The sequence below is a fragment of the Fusarium tjaetaba genome, assembly GCF_013396195.1.
Source record: "Fusarium tjaetaba strain NRRL 66243 chromosome Unknown NRRL66243_c0000036, whole genome shotgun sequence".
Taxonomy (NCBI): domain Eukaryota; kingdom Fungi; phylum Ascomycota; class Sordariomycetes; order Hypocreales; family Nectriaceae; genus Fusarium; species Fusarium tjaetaba.
In genome coordinates, this window is record NW_023501232.1 from 68,080 (window position 1) to 81,257 (window position 13,178).

At 47.5% G+C, this 13,178-nt stretch overlaps 5 protein-coding genes across 5 annotated transcripts; 1 reads left to right on the forward strand and 4 right to left on the reverse strand.

Annotated features, from left to right (window-relative positions):
* Positions 1-456: 456 nt before the first annotated feature.
* Positions 457-2,355, forward strand: FTJAE_2048 (phytanoyl dioxygenase family; the record flags this gene model as incomplete). Its single annotated transcript, XM_037348201.1, has 6 exons — positions 457-564; positions 631-751; positions 858-950; positions 1,349-1,851; positions 1,900-2,075; positions 2,124-2,355. The coding sequence occupies 6 exons, from the start codon at positions 457-459 to the stop codon at positions 2,353-2,355; spliced, it is 1,233 nt and encodes a 410-aa protein (XP_037210862.1).
* Positions 2,356-2,367: 12 nt separating this feature from the next.
* FTJAE_2049 (Zn(2)-C6 fungal-type DNA-binding domain protein) lies at positions 2,368-3,731 on the reverse strand (the record flags this gene model as incomplete). The annotated part of the gene is made up of 2 exons (XM_037348202.1): positions 2,368-3,656; positions 3,710-3,731. The coding sequence occupies 2 exons, from the start codon at positions 3,729-3,731 to the stop codon at positions 2,368-2,370; spliced, it is 1,311 nt and encodes a 436-aa protein (XP_037210863.1).
* A 996-nt stretch (positions 3,732-4,727) lies between these two features.
* FTJAE_2050 (tetratricopeptide-like helical) lies at positions 4,728-8,062 on the reverse strand (the record flags this gene model as incomplete). Its single annotated transcript, XM_037348204.1, has 3 exons — positions 4,728-5,823; positions 6,316-7,402; positions 7,774-8,062. The coding sequence occupies 3 exons, from the start codon at positions 8,060-8,062 to the stop codon at positions 4,728-4,730; spliced, it is 2,472 nt and encodes an 823-aa protein (XP_037210864.1).
* A 764-nt stretch (positions 8,063-8,826) lies between these two features.
* FTJAE_2051 (acyl esterase) lies at positions 8,827-10,647 on the reverse strand (the record flags this gene model as incomplete). Its single annotated transcript, XM_037348205.1, has 3 exons — positions 8,827-10,109; positions 10,168-10,291; positions 10,354-10,647. 3 exons carry the CDS (start codon positions 10,645-10,647, stop codon positions 8,827-8,829), a joined length of 1,701 nt encoding a protein of 566 aa, XP_037210865.1.
* Positions 10,648-11,961: 1,314 nt separating this feature from the next.
* FTJAE_2052 (3-oxoacyl-reductase) lies at positions 11,962-12,747 on the reverse strand (the record flags this gene model as incomplete). The annotated part of the gene is made up of 1 exon (XM_037348206.1): positions 11,962-12,747. One exon carries the CDS (start codon positions 12,745-12,747, stop codon positions 11,962-11,964), a length of 786 nt encoding a protein of 261 aa, XP_037210866.1.
* Positions 12,748-13,178: the final 431 nt, after the last annotated feature.

Genomic DNA, 13,178 nt, shown 5'->3' on the forward strand with positions numbered 1-13,178 from the left:
AAGTAACACTGAGGATAAAAAGAAAGGATTTGTGGTTCTGCAAGGTATTGAAGTATGTGATAGTGGAAGCTAAATTGACCTTTCATTTGTCGTGATTTATATTCAGGATGAGTTTGGGGTGAGCCTGAAATGAACTTCTGTGCAGAATATAAGGTGCAGTTTTGGGGTGCAGCGGGGTAAGTTTTGGGGTGCGAAGTGGCGTAATGCGAACCAGTTGCCTAGGACTTGGAGCCAATAAGAAGATCCAAAACAGCCTCGTCATCTGATGTAACTTGAAACTTGAACTGTCACCTAAACAGAGAACCAGGCTTGGCTTTCGTATTTTGGGGATTCATCTGGGAAGAAATTGAAATGATTATACGGGTGAAATGATGGCGCACCTCAAAAGTTCATGTCGAAACCCAGACCTGCATGTAAATGTTATATAATAAGATCATTCGAATAGCCACGTTCAAAATGGAATATTGCCAAAAGAAACAGGTGCAGCTTGGCCCCAATCCTCATTTTGACAACCGCCATTATGGACAAATCACCAGAGAATTCCTTTCCAGCCCAAAGCCCGCAGTAAGCCATTGTGATTAATTTTTCTCAATAGACGCATCTAACAAATGACTAAGAAAATTACTTCAGAAGGTTATATCCAAAGGTCAAACCGCTCCGACACTTGCAGCTTTCTTATACGACTGTAACAACTGGTCCGACCGACTTGTGCAGCTTCAAAGCCCCAGGACACAAGTTCAGTCACCTGCAAGTAAGCAGACATAAAAAGGGTCCAAGCTTTGATTGTATTTCTATTCCTCAATTTGGTTCGTAATATGAGAAAAGACTTTCGCTGAAAACTATTGACAAGTTGATAGGCTTGATCTTCATTTTCATGGGCAACCTCCAGCGTCTTGGCGGCAAGGGACGGGCACATGTAGCGTCATTGTCTAAGAGCTTCATGGTACGGCGTAGGTTGGGGCTAAATGAAGATAAGGAATTTAAGGGTCGGTTATAGAACATGTACTCACAATTCTTTAGCGAATCAGAATACATAAACACTACTAACAGAGTAAAGAAGTAAATCAATTGCTGCTCTTGCTCCTCTAGGTTAACTGTCTAGTGTTCCCTTTTCGGAAGTTGTGATGAGAAGACCCACATAAGCTTGAGGTTATACTGATTTAAGAAGTTACCGGGAGAGACCACGATTCAACTTCTCAATTTGGTAGCTAATGCGAGAAAGCCTAAGCTTAGGGACTGGACTGCAAGCAAGTATTAAAAGGCATAGCACTCGGCACCGCAATTCTTGAAATCTCTCTCCCAATTGTATGTCACTGACCCTCTCCTATTACTTAATCATTTAGCGCAGACATGTGCCGTTCCTCAAACTATCCCACTGAGGCTGGAACCGCAGTCTCGACATTGCATGCCAATGACCCCGGAACAACCCCAGAGACCATCATCAATGCTCTAGAGAGAGACGGCGCCTTGATCATCAAAGGCATAGCCTCCAAGTCTCTATGCGAACAGATCCGAAGTGATCTCAAACCCCTCTTTGACTCAGATGTCAAAGATGAGTCCGGCTTCTTTCCGCCCACCACCAAGCGAGCAACCGGTTTCTTCGCTACATCAGACGCATGTGTCGAACTAGCCCTCAACCCTCTGTTCCAATCCGTGGCTGAAAGAGTCCTAGGCAGTAAGTATACGTATTGGGAAGGTCAAGAGCAATTGACGGTTTTCGGAAAGCCGTACATTGCTAGTGCTGTTGGGTTTCGCGTTGAGCCCGGTGGTAAGCAGCAGGCTCTTCATAGGGATGATTCGGATTATCACCCTCGGAACTGCGATATGCCTGTGATGCTCGGTTGTGTGACGGTATGCCCATTCTCTTCCTTGATCTGGTTGATCATCTAACGTCGCCAGGCTTTGACCAAGACAACAAAGGAAAACGGTGCGACTATCGTCATTCCAAAGAGCCATCTCTGGGGCCCTGATAGATGCCCACTCGACGAGGAGGCTATCCCCGGAGAGCTGGAAATTGGCGATGCCATGCTCTTCCTGGGCAATGTTTATCATGCAGGTGGAGCCAACATCACCAAGTAAGCCTGCTGCAAAGTTTCTCGTATTATCCAAGCTAACATTGAAAGGGACGACGCCCGAGAAACGATCGGTATGTTCATGTGCAAGGGAACACTGAGGCAGGAAGAAAACCAGTATCTGAGCATTCCCCCAGAGGTTGCAAAAGCTCGGAGCTTTCCGCCCAATATGCTTAGACTGTTGGGGTATGGCATGTGTCCGCCGGCTTTGGGCTACTACCAGTATCAAGATCCGATGAAAGTTATCTTTGGAATTGAGGATGAAGAGACTGTTAAAAAGTAGATAGTTCGACCCTTAAACAGCTAGGATTCTTCTACCGTGGTCTCCCCATTGCTTCGCTAGTATGCGCCAATCTGAATCTCCACTGACCCAGAATGTCTCTAGAAAAGTGAGAACGTCTCCATGGTGTTTAAAGCCTGTGACCTCGGACAAGCTCTTGTATAGGTCTCTCACGATGAGTTGTTGGTCGTCAACTCCGTAGGACTCTGTCCCGGCAATGAAGATTGGCCATGCGAGGTTATGGATACATCCATGTAGATTCTTCATACCTCTCAGTAGTCGAAACAAGTCTGAGAGACAAACTGTTTCTTCCGGGCCATATTGATGACCAAGGCATCGTGCAGCGTATAACAGCGCAGCATTGTGGTAGGCATCAACAAGCCGTATAAAGTCCCCCCGATCAGCACTCGAGCATATCCCGCTGCTGCCAACTTCCATCAACGTCTCCCCTCGTGCTTGGATAAACTCCGCCCTCCAATCGCGAGTTGAGTCCCCAGCCGAACATTCTCGAGATATGAGCGTCGCATCATGAAGTAGTAGTAGATACGCAGAGAATGACCGATCATCACCATACTCAACGGGCCTAATCGCATCCTGCACATCTGTCGCATCAAGGATAGTAGTACTTGCGAAGATATCATACATAGAAAGCTGATTCTGCAAAAAGCCGAAAAGGCTACTCTTTGGAAAGTCTAGGGTGGATAAAGTGTTGACTAGCGCACGCGCCGCCTTTCGATGGAAGTCAGCAGCATCTGCACCGCCATTATGAGCTAGCTCGTAGGATGACAGGACCATCATTGACGAAAGCATCCATTCTGCTGTATCGGCTGTCACTGTAAGCTGGGGATGCGCGGTCATGTCGTCAACGCCACGCATAATCATTGATAAGACATGGTCTCTATCCTTCTCATACACAGTTGATGGCGTGAAGTTCCTTGATGCATGTTGAGCTGAGACTGCGCAAATAGCGAGACGCACTGCTTCGTTTGTCTGAGCCAAATGTAGAACCTTTTGGCGATAGTAGTTCTTCTCGGAGTCGAACCAGACCATCAACCCAGCAATGTGCTTGTCATAATAGTCTAATAGCTGTTGGGTGTTGCTGTCGATATTTGGCGAGGAGGTCAATACTGGAGGCCCAGGGACAGGAAATTGGACTCCCCGAAGATGACCGCGAAGAGCCACGCCCTGAACCCATCGAAGTCTCGGACCGTACCCAGGACAAGTAAATCCTCTGCCGAGACATTTCTGACAGCTCGGTTGGCCGAGATCACAGATGATCCTTCGCTTGGAGCAAATCGAGCAACCTAGGATGGGACGAGTGAGTAAAGGCTATGTTTGCAGTAAAACCTGAACTTACCTTTGTCCTTCCGCTGTGGCATTATGTGTTTCTCTTTTTAGATGTCGTTGGCGATCGAAGGCGTAGTGGCTAAAATCCGAATACCCCGCAGCTATATCACGTGCTTCCGCTTTCTTGAATTGCTACGTTCTTCAGTATATTTACATTTAGTGACTAACTGGGCTAACATATTCTTCCTATTTATTTCTCAAGTAAATAATCTCGTTTGGTCTTCCTCGAAATTACCTTAGCTTAATAACTCCCTTTCTGGCCCCACCAGCCCCAACTTAGCCATCGCCTCAGTTATCATGGAACCTGCATTAAGGTCTTCCAGCCGTGCCTTTAGATCTGTCATTCTCTCCTTCCTACTCTCCTCTGCATCCTGTTCATCGTCTCTCTTCTCTTCCCGTGGCCGTAAGCTCCTATACTGGTCTATATCATCCATCACCTTAGTCGATAAATGCTCGCAAGACCTTTCGAGAAAGGATAATCTCAAGTCGACCTTCTTAAGATCTTCTTCGAATGCTTCCAGTGCGTATATATACGTAAAGGCGTAAATCATCTCCATCTCAAACTTGAAGACTTCATCACCATTGACACCTACTGGCTTTTAATGAGCCTGGCAAAGCAAGGGAATACACTTGGAAAATTTCCCAGCGAAGAGGTAGACCTGACTTGCTAGTCTGAAAGGCCATGAAGGGTCTTCTGAAGACATATCCGAAAAGATACGTGACACTGCGTCGGATGACACTATATCTGCTGCTTCGATGTTACCTTGCTTGAAGAAGAAACGCCCTAGCATCATGTATCCCTCAAGGGCGTTGAATAGCCCATCATCGAGGTGGAGGCATGTGTCGATGTACTTGAGCTTGAGTAAATGTATTCTCCTACTGAAAGCTGGAAGATCCTCGTCTACTGACCATAGTCGTTGCCCAAACCAATCCATTTTTCCATCCGCGTCCTGTATGCCTTGTGCGGTCATTAATAACGAATGACAGCGGAGGAACTCCGGATAGTCATGGTCTATACAACCGATAGCCTACAGCTTAGAAACAAGCGACTCGATGGCTCCAAAATCCAAGTCTTTGTCGTCTTGGAAGTGGGTGATTCTTCTCATCTCTAGTAGCTCATTGGCAATGACCTGGGAACGCCTATAACGCCCCAAAAGCGCCAAATCCTCCATCATAAAGAAGAACCAATTTTGGCCTTTTTGGTGCGGCTCACCGGGGCCAAGAAGCATTATTTCGTCTGCCGCCTTGGAAAACCATGTGTCGGCCTCTGTTATATTTCCTTGCTCGATGACACAACGGGCTATCAAGATTTGGGTTTTCCATCGGGCATCTGTGACCACGGGCTCTGATTCGAGCTTTCTTAAGAAGACTAGTAGTTGCTGGCAGCTAGCGATGCATTTTTCCAAGTTGCAAGCCCTGTACAGGGCGTCTCGATGGATACCTAGCAAACTCAGATCTCGGAGTCTCGGTTTTGATCCTGAGTCTGCAAGAATATCTATGGCCTGAGCAGCAAAGTCTGCGGAGACTCTGTAACTGCCGCTAAAGAGGAGACTTCTAGCCATATATTCCAGACCTTCTTTCCTATGCGCTGTTCCGAATCGAGTATGGCAAAGGCCGTACTCCCATATACGGCTACTGGATTTCTTGCGATCCCTTCCGATAAGATCTTCATACATGCGGATGAACTCATTCGCTTCTTGTTCCCTTTCCTTCTTCAGCAGTACAAGTATCAGTATTTGGAGGGCCTCCACCTTCAGCATCAGTATATGGGGCTGAGTGGGGAGGCGGTTTGCAATTTGGACTGACTTTCGCAGCATCTCCACGTTTGTTTCACTGGTATCCCGTTTTGCGTGGAATCTTACAGCTGCAAGTAATAGCAAGCTGCAAAACTCAAAGACGTCACCTCTTCCTTTTGTCTTCTTAACAGAGATAACCGCCATCTTCTCTGCGAGCATCGAATTCCCCTTTTGTCTCGCAACATTGGCTGCAAGGAAAAGGATCGGGACCGGCATGGACTCTGCTGACGAAGCTAGGAGGTCTGTGCCTGGACTTCTGAATGTCGCAAATATCTGGGAAAGAGCCTGAAGAGTTCCAGATACACGTTGTACGGCAGGACCATGGGTGCTTGCGATATGTTGAGGCAACATAGAAATTGCATTACCTCTCGTCACCGTCAGCACGCTTCTATCGTTGCGCGCAGGCCTTGTGAACGGCCGGGCCTGTTGTTCAGCCAGTTTCCGGGCATTTGCTGGAATGAGAAAGGCTAAAGCGAGCCATGATTGGTAGCGTTCATCTTGAACGCCCAACTCTCTTTCTCAGCGGTCTAATTCGAGATGGAAAGCTCGGTCTAGTTCCATCCACGTCCAGGCAAATATCTCACCCCAATAGTACATAGAACCAAGGAAGTCGTTGGGCGGGGAGCTCTGACTCGTAGCCAGAAGGTATTCAATCAAGGCGCAGAATTGATGTGTTTTCATAAATTTAGATGTTTCTATTCTGACTTGATGATTCTCCTGTAGCGCTTCAGCTAAATGAAATGGAAGGCATCTTGCAACGTAGGAAAAGAAGGCGTATCTTGACGACAGAGATGATGCCCCGCCATCTGTTAATGGGTACCCAAGGTCTATAGACTTGATGTACTTGAAGCAAGCCAAGGACATGGATTTGTGAGCTTCCGCGAGGTCGACATGGAAATATGAAATATCCGTGTCTTCAGGTTCCCATTCGCCTTTCGGTCGCACGAGAAAGTCGGATGCCGATGCATGGATGAGATGATAGCGACCTTCTGTGGCCCTAACAAAATCGCCACAGGCATCCATAATACCTTCAATGGTGATGAGGTCATTCTCGATTGTGCCATTCACGCTGACCTGTGTGGCATATGCATAGCATAGGTCTTCGCCCGTCATAGGCTCAGGACATGCTAGTATGGAAGACAAGACATATCTCGCTCGCTTCATCGATATCGAAGGTTTTGCTACTGATCCTCGGGTGCGAGTCATGAGTTGCAACAGTAGTCGGTGATATTCGCGGTCGAGGTCGTGGGGAACTTGCTGAAGCGTTTGTCTAACATCCTCAACACCGGAGCAACGCCTCAGCTCTTTCAAGACTAGTCTAACCCAGAGAAACATTACTTGAGTCTTGGCTTCTAGATTCTTCTGGGCCTCGTCTCGGAAGACAGGTGAATAGCTTTCGAGTGAATCGTGTATCTCGACTGCAATTAGCTTGGCTATGTCGTCTCGTATGAGACTTTCTGTAATCTCCAGTCTTGGCAAGGCTCTATTCAGAAACGTTCTTAATGAGTGTTGTCGGCCAGCCAGGAGCGGGCGAAGGTTACTGTGATCTTTGACCAGGTCCAGAATAGTCGAAAGACGCCCATATGTTTCACTGTTCCAGTCCTCTGTCGATTCATCGATGCCGTCGATGGTGCAGTATACCTTCTTGCTGATACCAGACAAAGCGATGCGCAATGCCTCGACAAGGCTGCTCTTGTCGATGCCATCACTCCGAGCCAATAGCTGGGATACTTTCTCAAGATCGACATGTTTGATGTGCCTGAGTATCTGCCATACCAGGGTTCTCAGCAGGTCTTCTAGCCTTCGTTGGTTCTCATTACCGGACCAGAACGAAAAACGGAGAGCGATCTGGCCTTGTTCTCCAAGTTTCTGGGCAATAGACTTGATGAGGACAGACTTCCCGCAACCTTCATACTATAGATACAAAGATTCCGCTTGAGATAGGGATCTGGTATAGTTGGAGAGCTTTGGGCCCAATCGGAGAACGTCGATTGTGACCAGATCCATTCGCAGGTCCCAGGTGTTTTGTCAGGAATAAAGTTGTCGCTACAAGGATGCAAATCGGCTCGCAAACGAGCAGTGACGGTTTCATGTAATACATCTAAAATATTTAGAGCTATGTATTGATCTCTTGCTTGGCATCGCACCTTTCGTGATTTATTGTTGAATGTTTATCATAATTAATACGAGCTCTGTTTGAATCTGGCTTAGACGAGTCAACCACTGATTGAGTGTTTTTTCGAGTTCAGTCAAGACAAGACAAAACTTCTTCAGAGACCTGCGCGTGTCTCTTTTGATGCTGACGGCTGGAGCACAAGCTTGAGGGAGGCTAGCTCTGTCGTCCAGTGTTTGATGGTTGATTTGTGCTGTTCGAATTGCGGTTTATCCCATAAGCCTTGTTCCTTTCCGCGTTCGAGGATTTGCTGGATATTTCGAAGGCTTTGAATCGGGTTCTGGGCTACCTTTGGTGCAACGTCTTTCTTCGATACCCCGCGGATAGCCGTAATCACTGCCTGGATAATCTGGACAAGACCTGGAACAGCCGCGACGACGCCAACAACTTCCATGATCAGCGCTACCTTTCAGTTATAGCCGTAGTAATAAAAGTTTGCAGAACATTAGAACCTAGAGTTGATTATCATGACGTAAGGAAGTAGTACGTGTTGTTGTAAGAGAGGAAATCATTCATGCCCAACAATTACAAATATGCCATCACTCATTTAGGGGCTGTCCTCAAGGGGCAAGAAAACACCGAACCTTGATATAGGGTGTTAAAATAAACTTAGCAAAAGCTCCCCTAAACTTAGCCTAAATTTACTTAATATTTTTATCACTTAGGGTCAAGGTCCTGAGTTTTATTTCCTCCCCTAGGCTGTGTCTACAGTCTTACACACCCCGGCATCCAATCCGTTCAAACCTGCATAATCGGGCTGAAAGCAAGGGCCTCATTGGCGAATACGTGTCGCGTTGATGACAGACTCTCGCCAATGAAACAACGAGGCTTCTTATTGCTGCAAGGTTGCTGTAGCTGTGAGCTCCAAATGTCGATGCGCTTAGGTAGGCCTGGGGGTGTCAGAAGACGCCTGACGTAAAGAGCTGATTTTGTATGGCGAATGGGCATCCCCCCGCCGTACATTTTTTGACGCAGCAGGCTACGGCTGGCATACGAGCCTTAGCCTCTAATAAGCATGTCTCGCTGACCCTTTATGGAGTCAAGCAGACAGGCAGAAAATCAGGATGTAGCTTGAACGTAGTTTACTATGTGTCCTCTCATTGACATACTGCAACCCTTGACTATTATCTACCAGTAGCTACTAGTGTGAGGAATTATTCAGCGCCTCACACGAGGCAACACAAGACGTCCATGAGAGAATATAACATTTTCCCCTTCAAATCTTGCCGCAATCCTATCACCTCCTTCGTGACGCATTGGCGGGATCGTGCTTGGCGTATTAACCGCCCCTATCTCGAGTGAAAGCGTTTGACCTTTGTCAAAGAGATATGCGGCCGGGTAGATAGGCACCATAACCTTGTATATCTGGCCTGGAACGACCTCAGACATGGGAGTGGGAGGCTGGATAATAACGCGATCCTTATCAAAGTCTTTGGCCACTTCATCTCGGTGTGATAGGCGAAAATAGCCTCTGGCGAAGTTATCCATCGGTTCGCCATGATTGCCCTTTAATACCACCGTTTTTCCGTTCTCATCGATTGCGCGAAGATAGATGAAGAGATCCATGTCCTCAGTACTGGTGCTGACCTCAAGTTCGAGATAAGGCGATCCAAGGATTTCAAAGGACTCGGTGAACGGAGATTCGAGTGCCAATGTGATATTTTCTCGGTAGCCCTGGTAAGATAATTGCTTCATTTCTCCTGCCGGGCGGTTCAGAGATAGTTGCTTCTCAGGAGTGAGATAAAATGAGACATCTTGTGCATCGGAAGGCGGGAAGGAAGTCTCGTCTTCTCGGTACAGGGTCTTGGTGCCATGATGCTGAAGTAGCCGGATCCGAGGCACGTCCAGCATTCCGTTATCCTTCTTGTCGAAAAGGAAATAGTCCAAGAACTTCCTCTGCATGGAAATATGGTCTGGCTCATAAAATGCGCCTAAATGGTTTCCAGTATGCATTTCCAGCCACTTTTCCTTTGAAGAGACGCTATTGAAGGCGCGAATGTTGCCTGGAAGATGTACCTCTGGATCCGTCCAGTTGCCTGCCACATAGATAGGCACTTCTATATCAGAAAGCGATCTAATCTTGTCCAAAAAGCCAACGGGGCCTTGATCGGGATACTCGTTTGTTGCCATGAGGTTGGGGAAATCTACTCGGTCTGCCTCAAGCTCGTCTTTGGTTCGTGTTCCATCTCGTGCTCCTCGTTGCTGAGGTATAACGATGTTGCTGTACCAATGGGATTGGAAGTTGTGGCTATAGATCCCCCCTCGACGACCAGCTTGATAGATACTACAGGCCGCTTCATATGACATGACGCACGTCAAATGTGGTGGTTTCTGCATGGCGGCCCAGTATCCTACCATACCGTAGTAGCTGATGCCTGAAAAGGCTACCTTACCGTTGGACCAGCTTTGAGCGGCAGCCCATTCAACCACATCATAAAGATCTAGCGAGTAAATGAGTTTCTCAAGACCTTTGCAAACCGAGAGTAGATAATAGCCTACCTTGGCCTTCAGCATCAGCCTGGATCTCAAATGATCTTTCCAAGCCAAAGGGATCCAGCCGGCCTTCACTATTACCGATACCACGCTCATCGACACGGAGAAGAGCGTAGCCGTACTCTTGGCACTATAAGTTGTGGATGTGAGAATCGGGTCAGGGGTGTTAACAGTTTATGTGGAAAGACGTACCCAAACGAGCGGCTCACACAGCTCGAAGCATGCATCTGGCCCAAGCGGCTTGATGTGTTTGTACATCTCGGCGTAAATATGGGTCTGAGGTAACCCAAATGATGAGGCGTGGACGTCCTTGCCGTAGGGTCCGAGACTACAAATAACTGGGACCTTTTTGCCGTTTTTGGATGCTGAGAAGGGGAGGAAAACATCAGCACAAAGCCTGACACCATCGCGCATCGGAATGATGTCGTGTTTGATACGAGTGTAGCCTTCCACATCAGATGACGTTCTCTCGAATTTGGTGGCCATAATGAGCTAGAAGTTGGCGGCAACGTTAATGTTGCCTAGGAATTGTTGGAACTTCCGTGAATACCGATTTAAGTAATATTTTAGGTAGATACTTAAATATTCCATGTCCCGAAGTGAAGTGGGGGCGGTCTCATGGTTTGCCGGCTTTCCGTCTGACAAATCCACCCGAAAAAACGTTTGTTTCCGTTTGATAGTTCTAACTACTTCAGTGTAACACTTAACATTGCTGGCAAGAGCAGGGAGAAATACCGGATGGATTATGTGAAGCTCCGGTGCACTGACATGCACCCTTCACGCGGGTTCTCGGAATGAGCCATGAGGGGAACTGTAGTACCATCGGCAAACCGAAGCCCCCCTTACCTGACTCCAGGCCCTGGTTCTGGGCCCATTCCATTGGGCTCGGCATGCCGAGCCAAATTTCGTTACCAATTCTGACAAACTCCATTAAACTCACGTGCTGAGACAGCCCTGTTTTCCAGCGCCCCGCATCACGGGCGGCGTGGCAAGGTCTTTGACGTTCGGAACCCTCTTTACTTCCTGCAGATTGGCCATGCTGACCACCACGCCGCTGTATAGCCTTGATTGCTAGTGTCGGCCTTTTAACAGAGCTCAAGCTTGCCTCTTTCTTTCTATGACATCGTCATCATCCACAAGAAAGCTACGGTTAGGCTGAGTCTAGGTTCCAAAAATGCAAAGCTCGCTGAAGCGAATCTTTCTTGCTGGTGGCCTTTGGGCTCATGCACAGTGAGAAAAGCATCCTCAAGAGGTTCTGATAGTTTTCTATTATACAGGACCGCTCCAATAGCTTGCCACTGAAAAGTGAGAAAAACATTGCATGGGAGAGGTTTGACTGCCAGTTAACCTTTTCTCTATTGGGAAACTATAAAATAGCTTAGAATATAGGAACCAGCGGACTTATGCGAGGTTCTCTAAGTTGCAAAGTAACTCGGGATCAAATTCGTTTACAACAGCTAAAAAAAAGTAAAACAGACTGTGCAGTTTCCCTGTATAGAAGGTTAAGTTGGACTTTAATATTACACAAGGAGTGGTACACACTAATTAATCTCTCTAATATAACATCTCCTTCCTGCAGTTTAACGTAAAACTCAAAGACTCATGTCTTATATACTATTTACACAGACCCATAGTCAGGTTCTAATTCAAGCTACAAATCTTTGAAGTACGCTACCGGATAGCAGTTCTCTTTTAGCTAGCTAAGCTACGGATCTAAACCTTGACAGCAGCATTTCACCGTCATTTAGGTTATCCTCTACCCGAATGGTCAACCAATATAGTTATCAGATCTAGATACTGTCATGTCATCACCATTCCACCTCCAACTGGGATATAGGCACCGTTGATCCAATCTGCCTGCTCCTCGCACAGCATCGCCACTGCAGCAGCAACCTCCTCGGGTGCCCCAAGCCGGCTTGCCACCGGGTTCCTTTCCGATTGCTTGTAAACCATATCAAGGAAATCCTTTGGTGCCGACAACATGGCGTCCGTAGCAATTGGGCCAGGTGCAACGGAATTGACCGTGCAGCCGTATTGCCGTGGCAGTTCCTTTGCCCAACACCGTGTAAACGTCTCTATCATGCCTTTTGTCCCGGTGTATATGGTCATCTGCGGCTCAGGGGATCGTGTTGACTCGCTCGAGATATTTATGATGCGTGAGTGTTGGCCGGATAGGACAGGAAGTGCCGCTCGTGTAAGGAGCAGAGTACCTCGTCCATTGAGAGTGACGATGCGATCCCAGTCTTTCAGGACTTGTTCGATAGACGGCTCATCAATCCGGGTTGGGTAAGCTATACCCGCATTGTTAACGAGGATATCGAGTCTCCCAAACTCCTTGATTGTGGCATCGATGAGCATGTTGGGTCCGTCGACGGTGGACAGATCTGCCTCAACGATTCTGGCATCGCAAGTCAAAGACGAACGAACATCCTCGGCCGCCTTCTTATGTTCCGGCCAAGGGTAGTTGATGACTACTGAAGCGCCTCTGTGAGATAACTCTTGAGCTATAGCAGCTCCGATGCCTGAGGAAGCGCCGCTCACCACGGCAACCTTTCCGGCAAGTGTCTGTTGGGGGTTCCTGACCATAATGAGTTTTTGATAAAGGGCTGGGTGCGTTGGTGTGAAAGTATTGTTCATGACACTGAGGCGTCTGTGAAGTGTTGTATATAACATTCGAGGCCAGACTTACCGTTGGAGAGACACTTCTTCCGTGCCATCCGGTTCCGAATTGAGACATTTTTGCTATTATAATCCAAGAGTTTTCTCAGTACTTGGGCTTGTGCTGTTAAGTGAGTATCGGCATGCCGACTGTGCGAGATGGAGAAGGGCGGGGTACGCCAGTTCCTTAATAGCCCTTCGGGACAGGATGTATCCGAGCATTAGTATGAGCAATTGTGACCCGGAAGCATGCTACTCCCGAGGCTTGTGTATGAGAAGTCCCAGGGAAAACTATTCTGAGGTAAACCGGGACCGTTCAGTTCTCAAGATCGATCGGGTTCTACTCTTTCGTCCCCCCC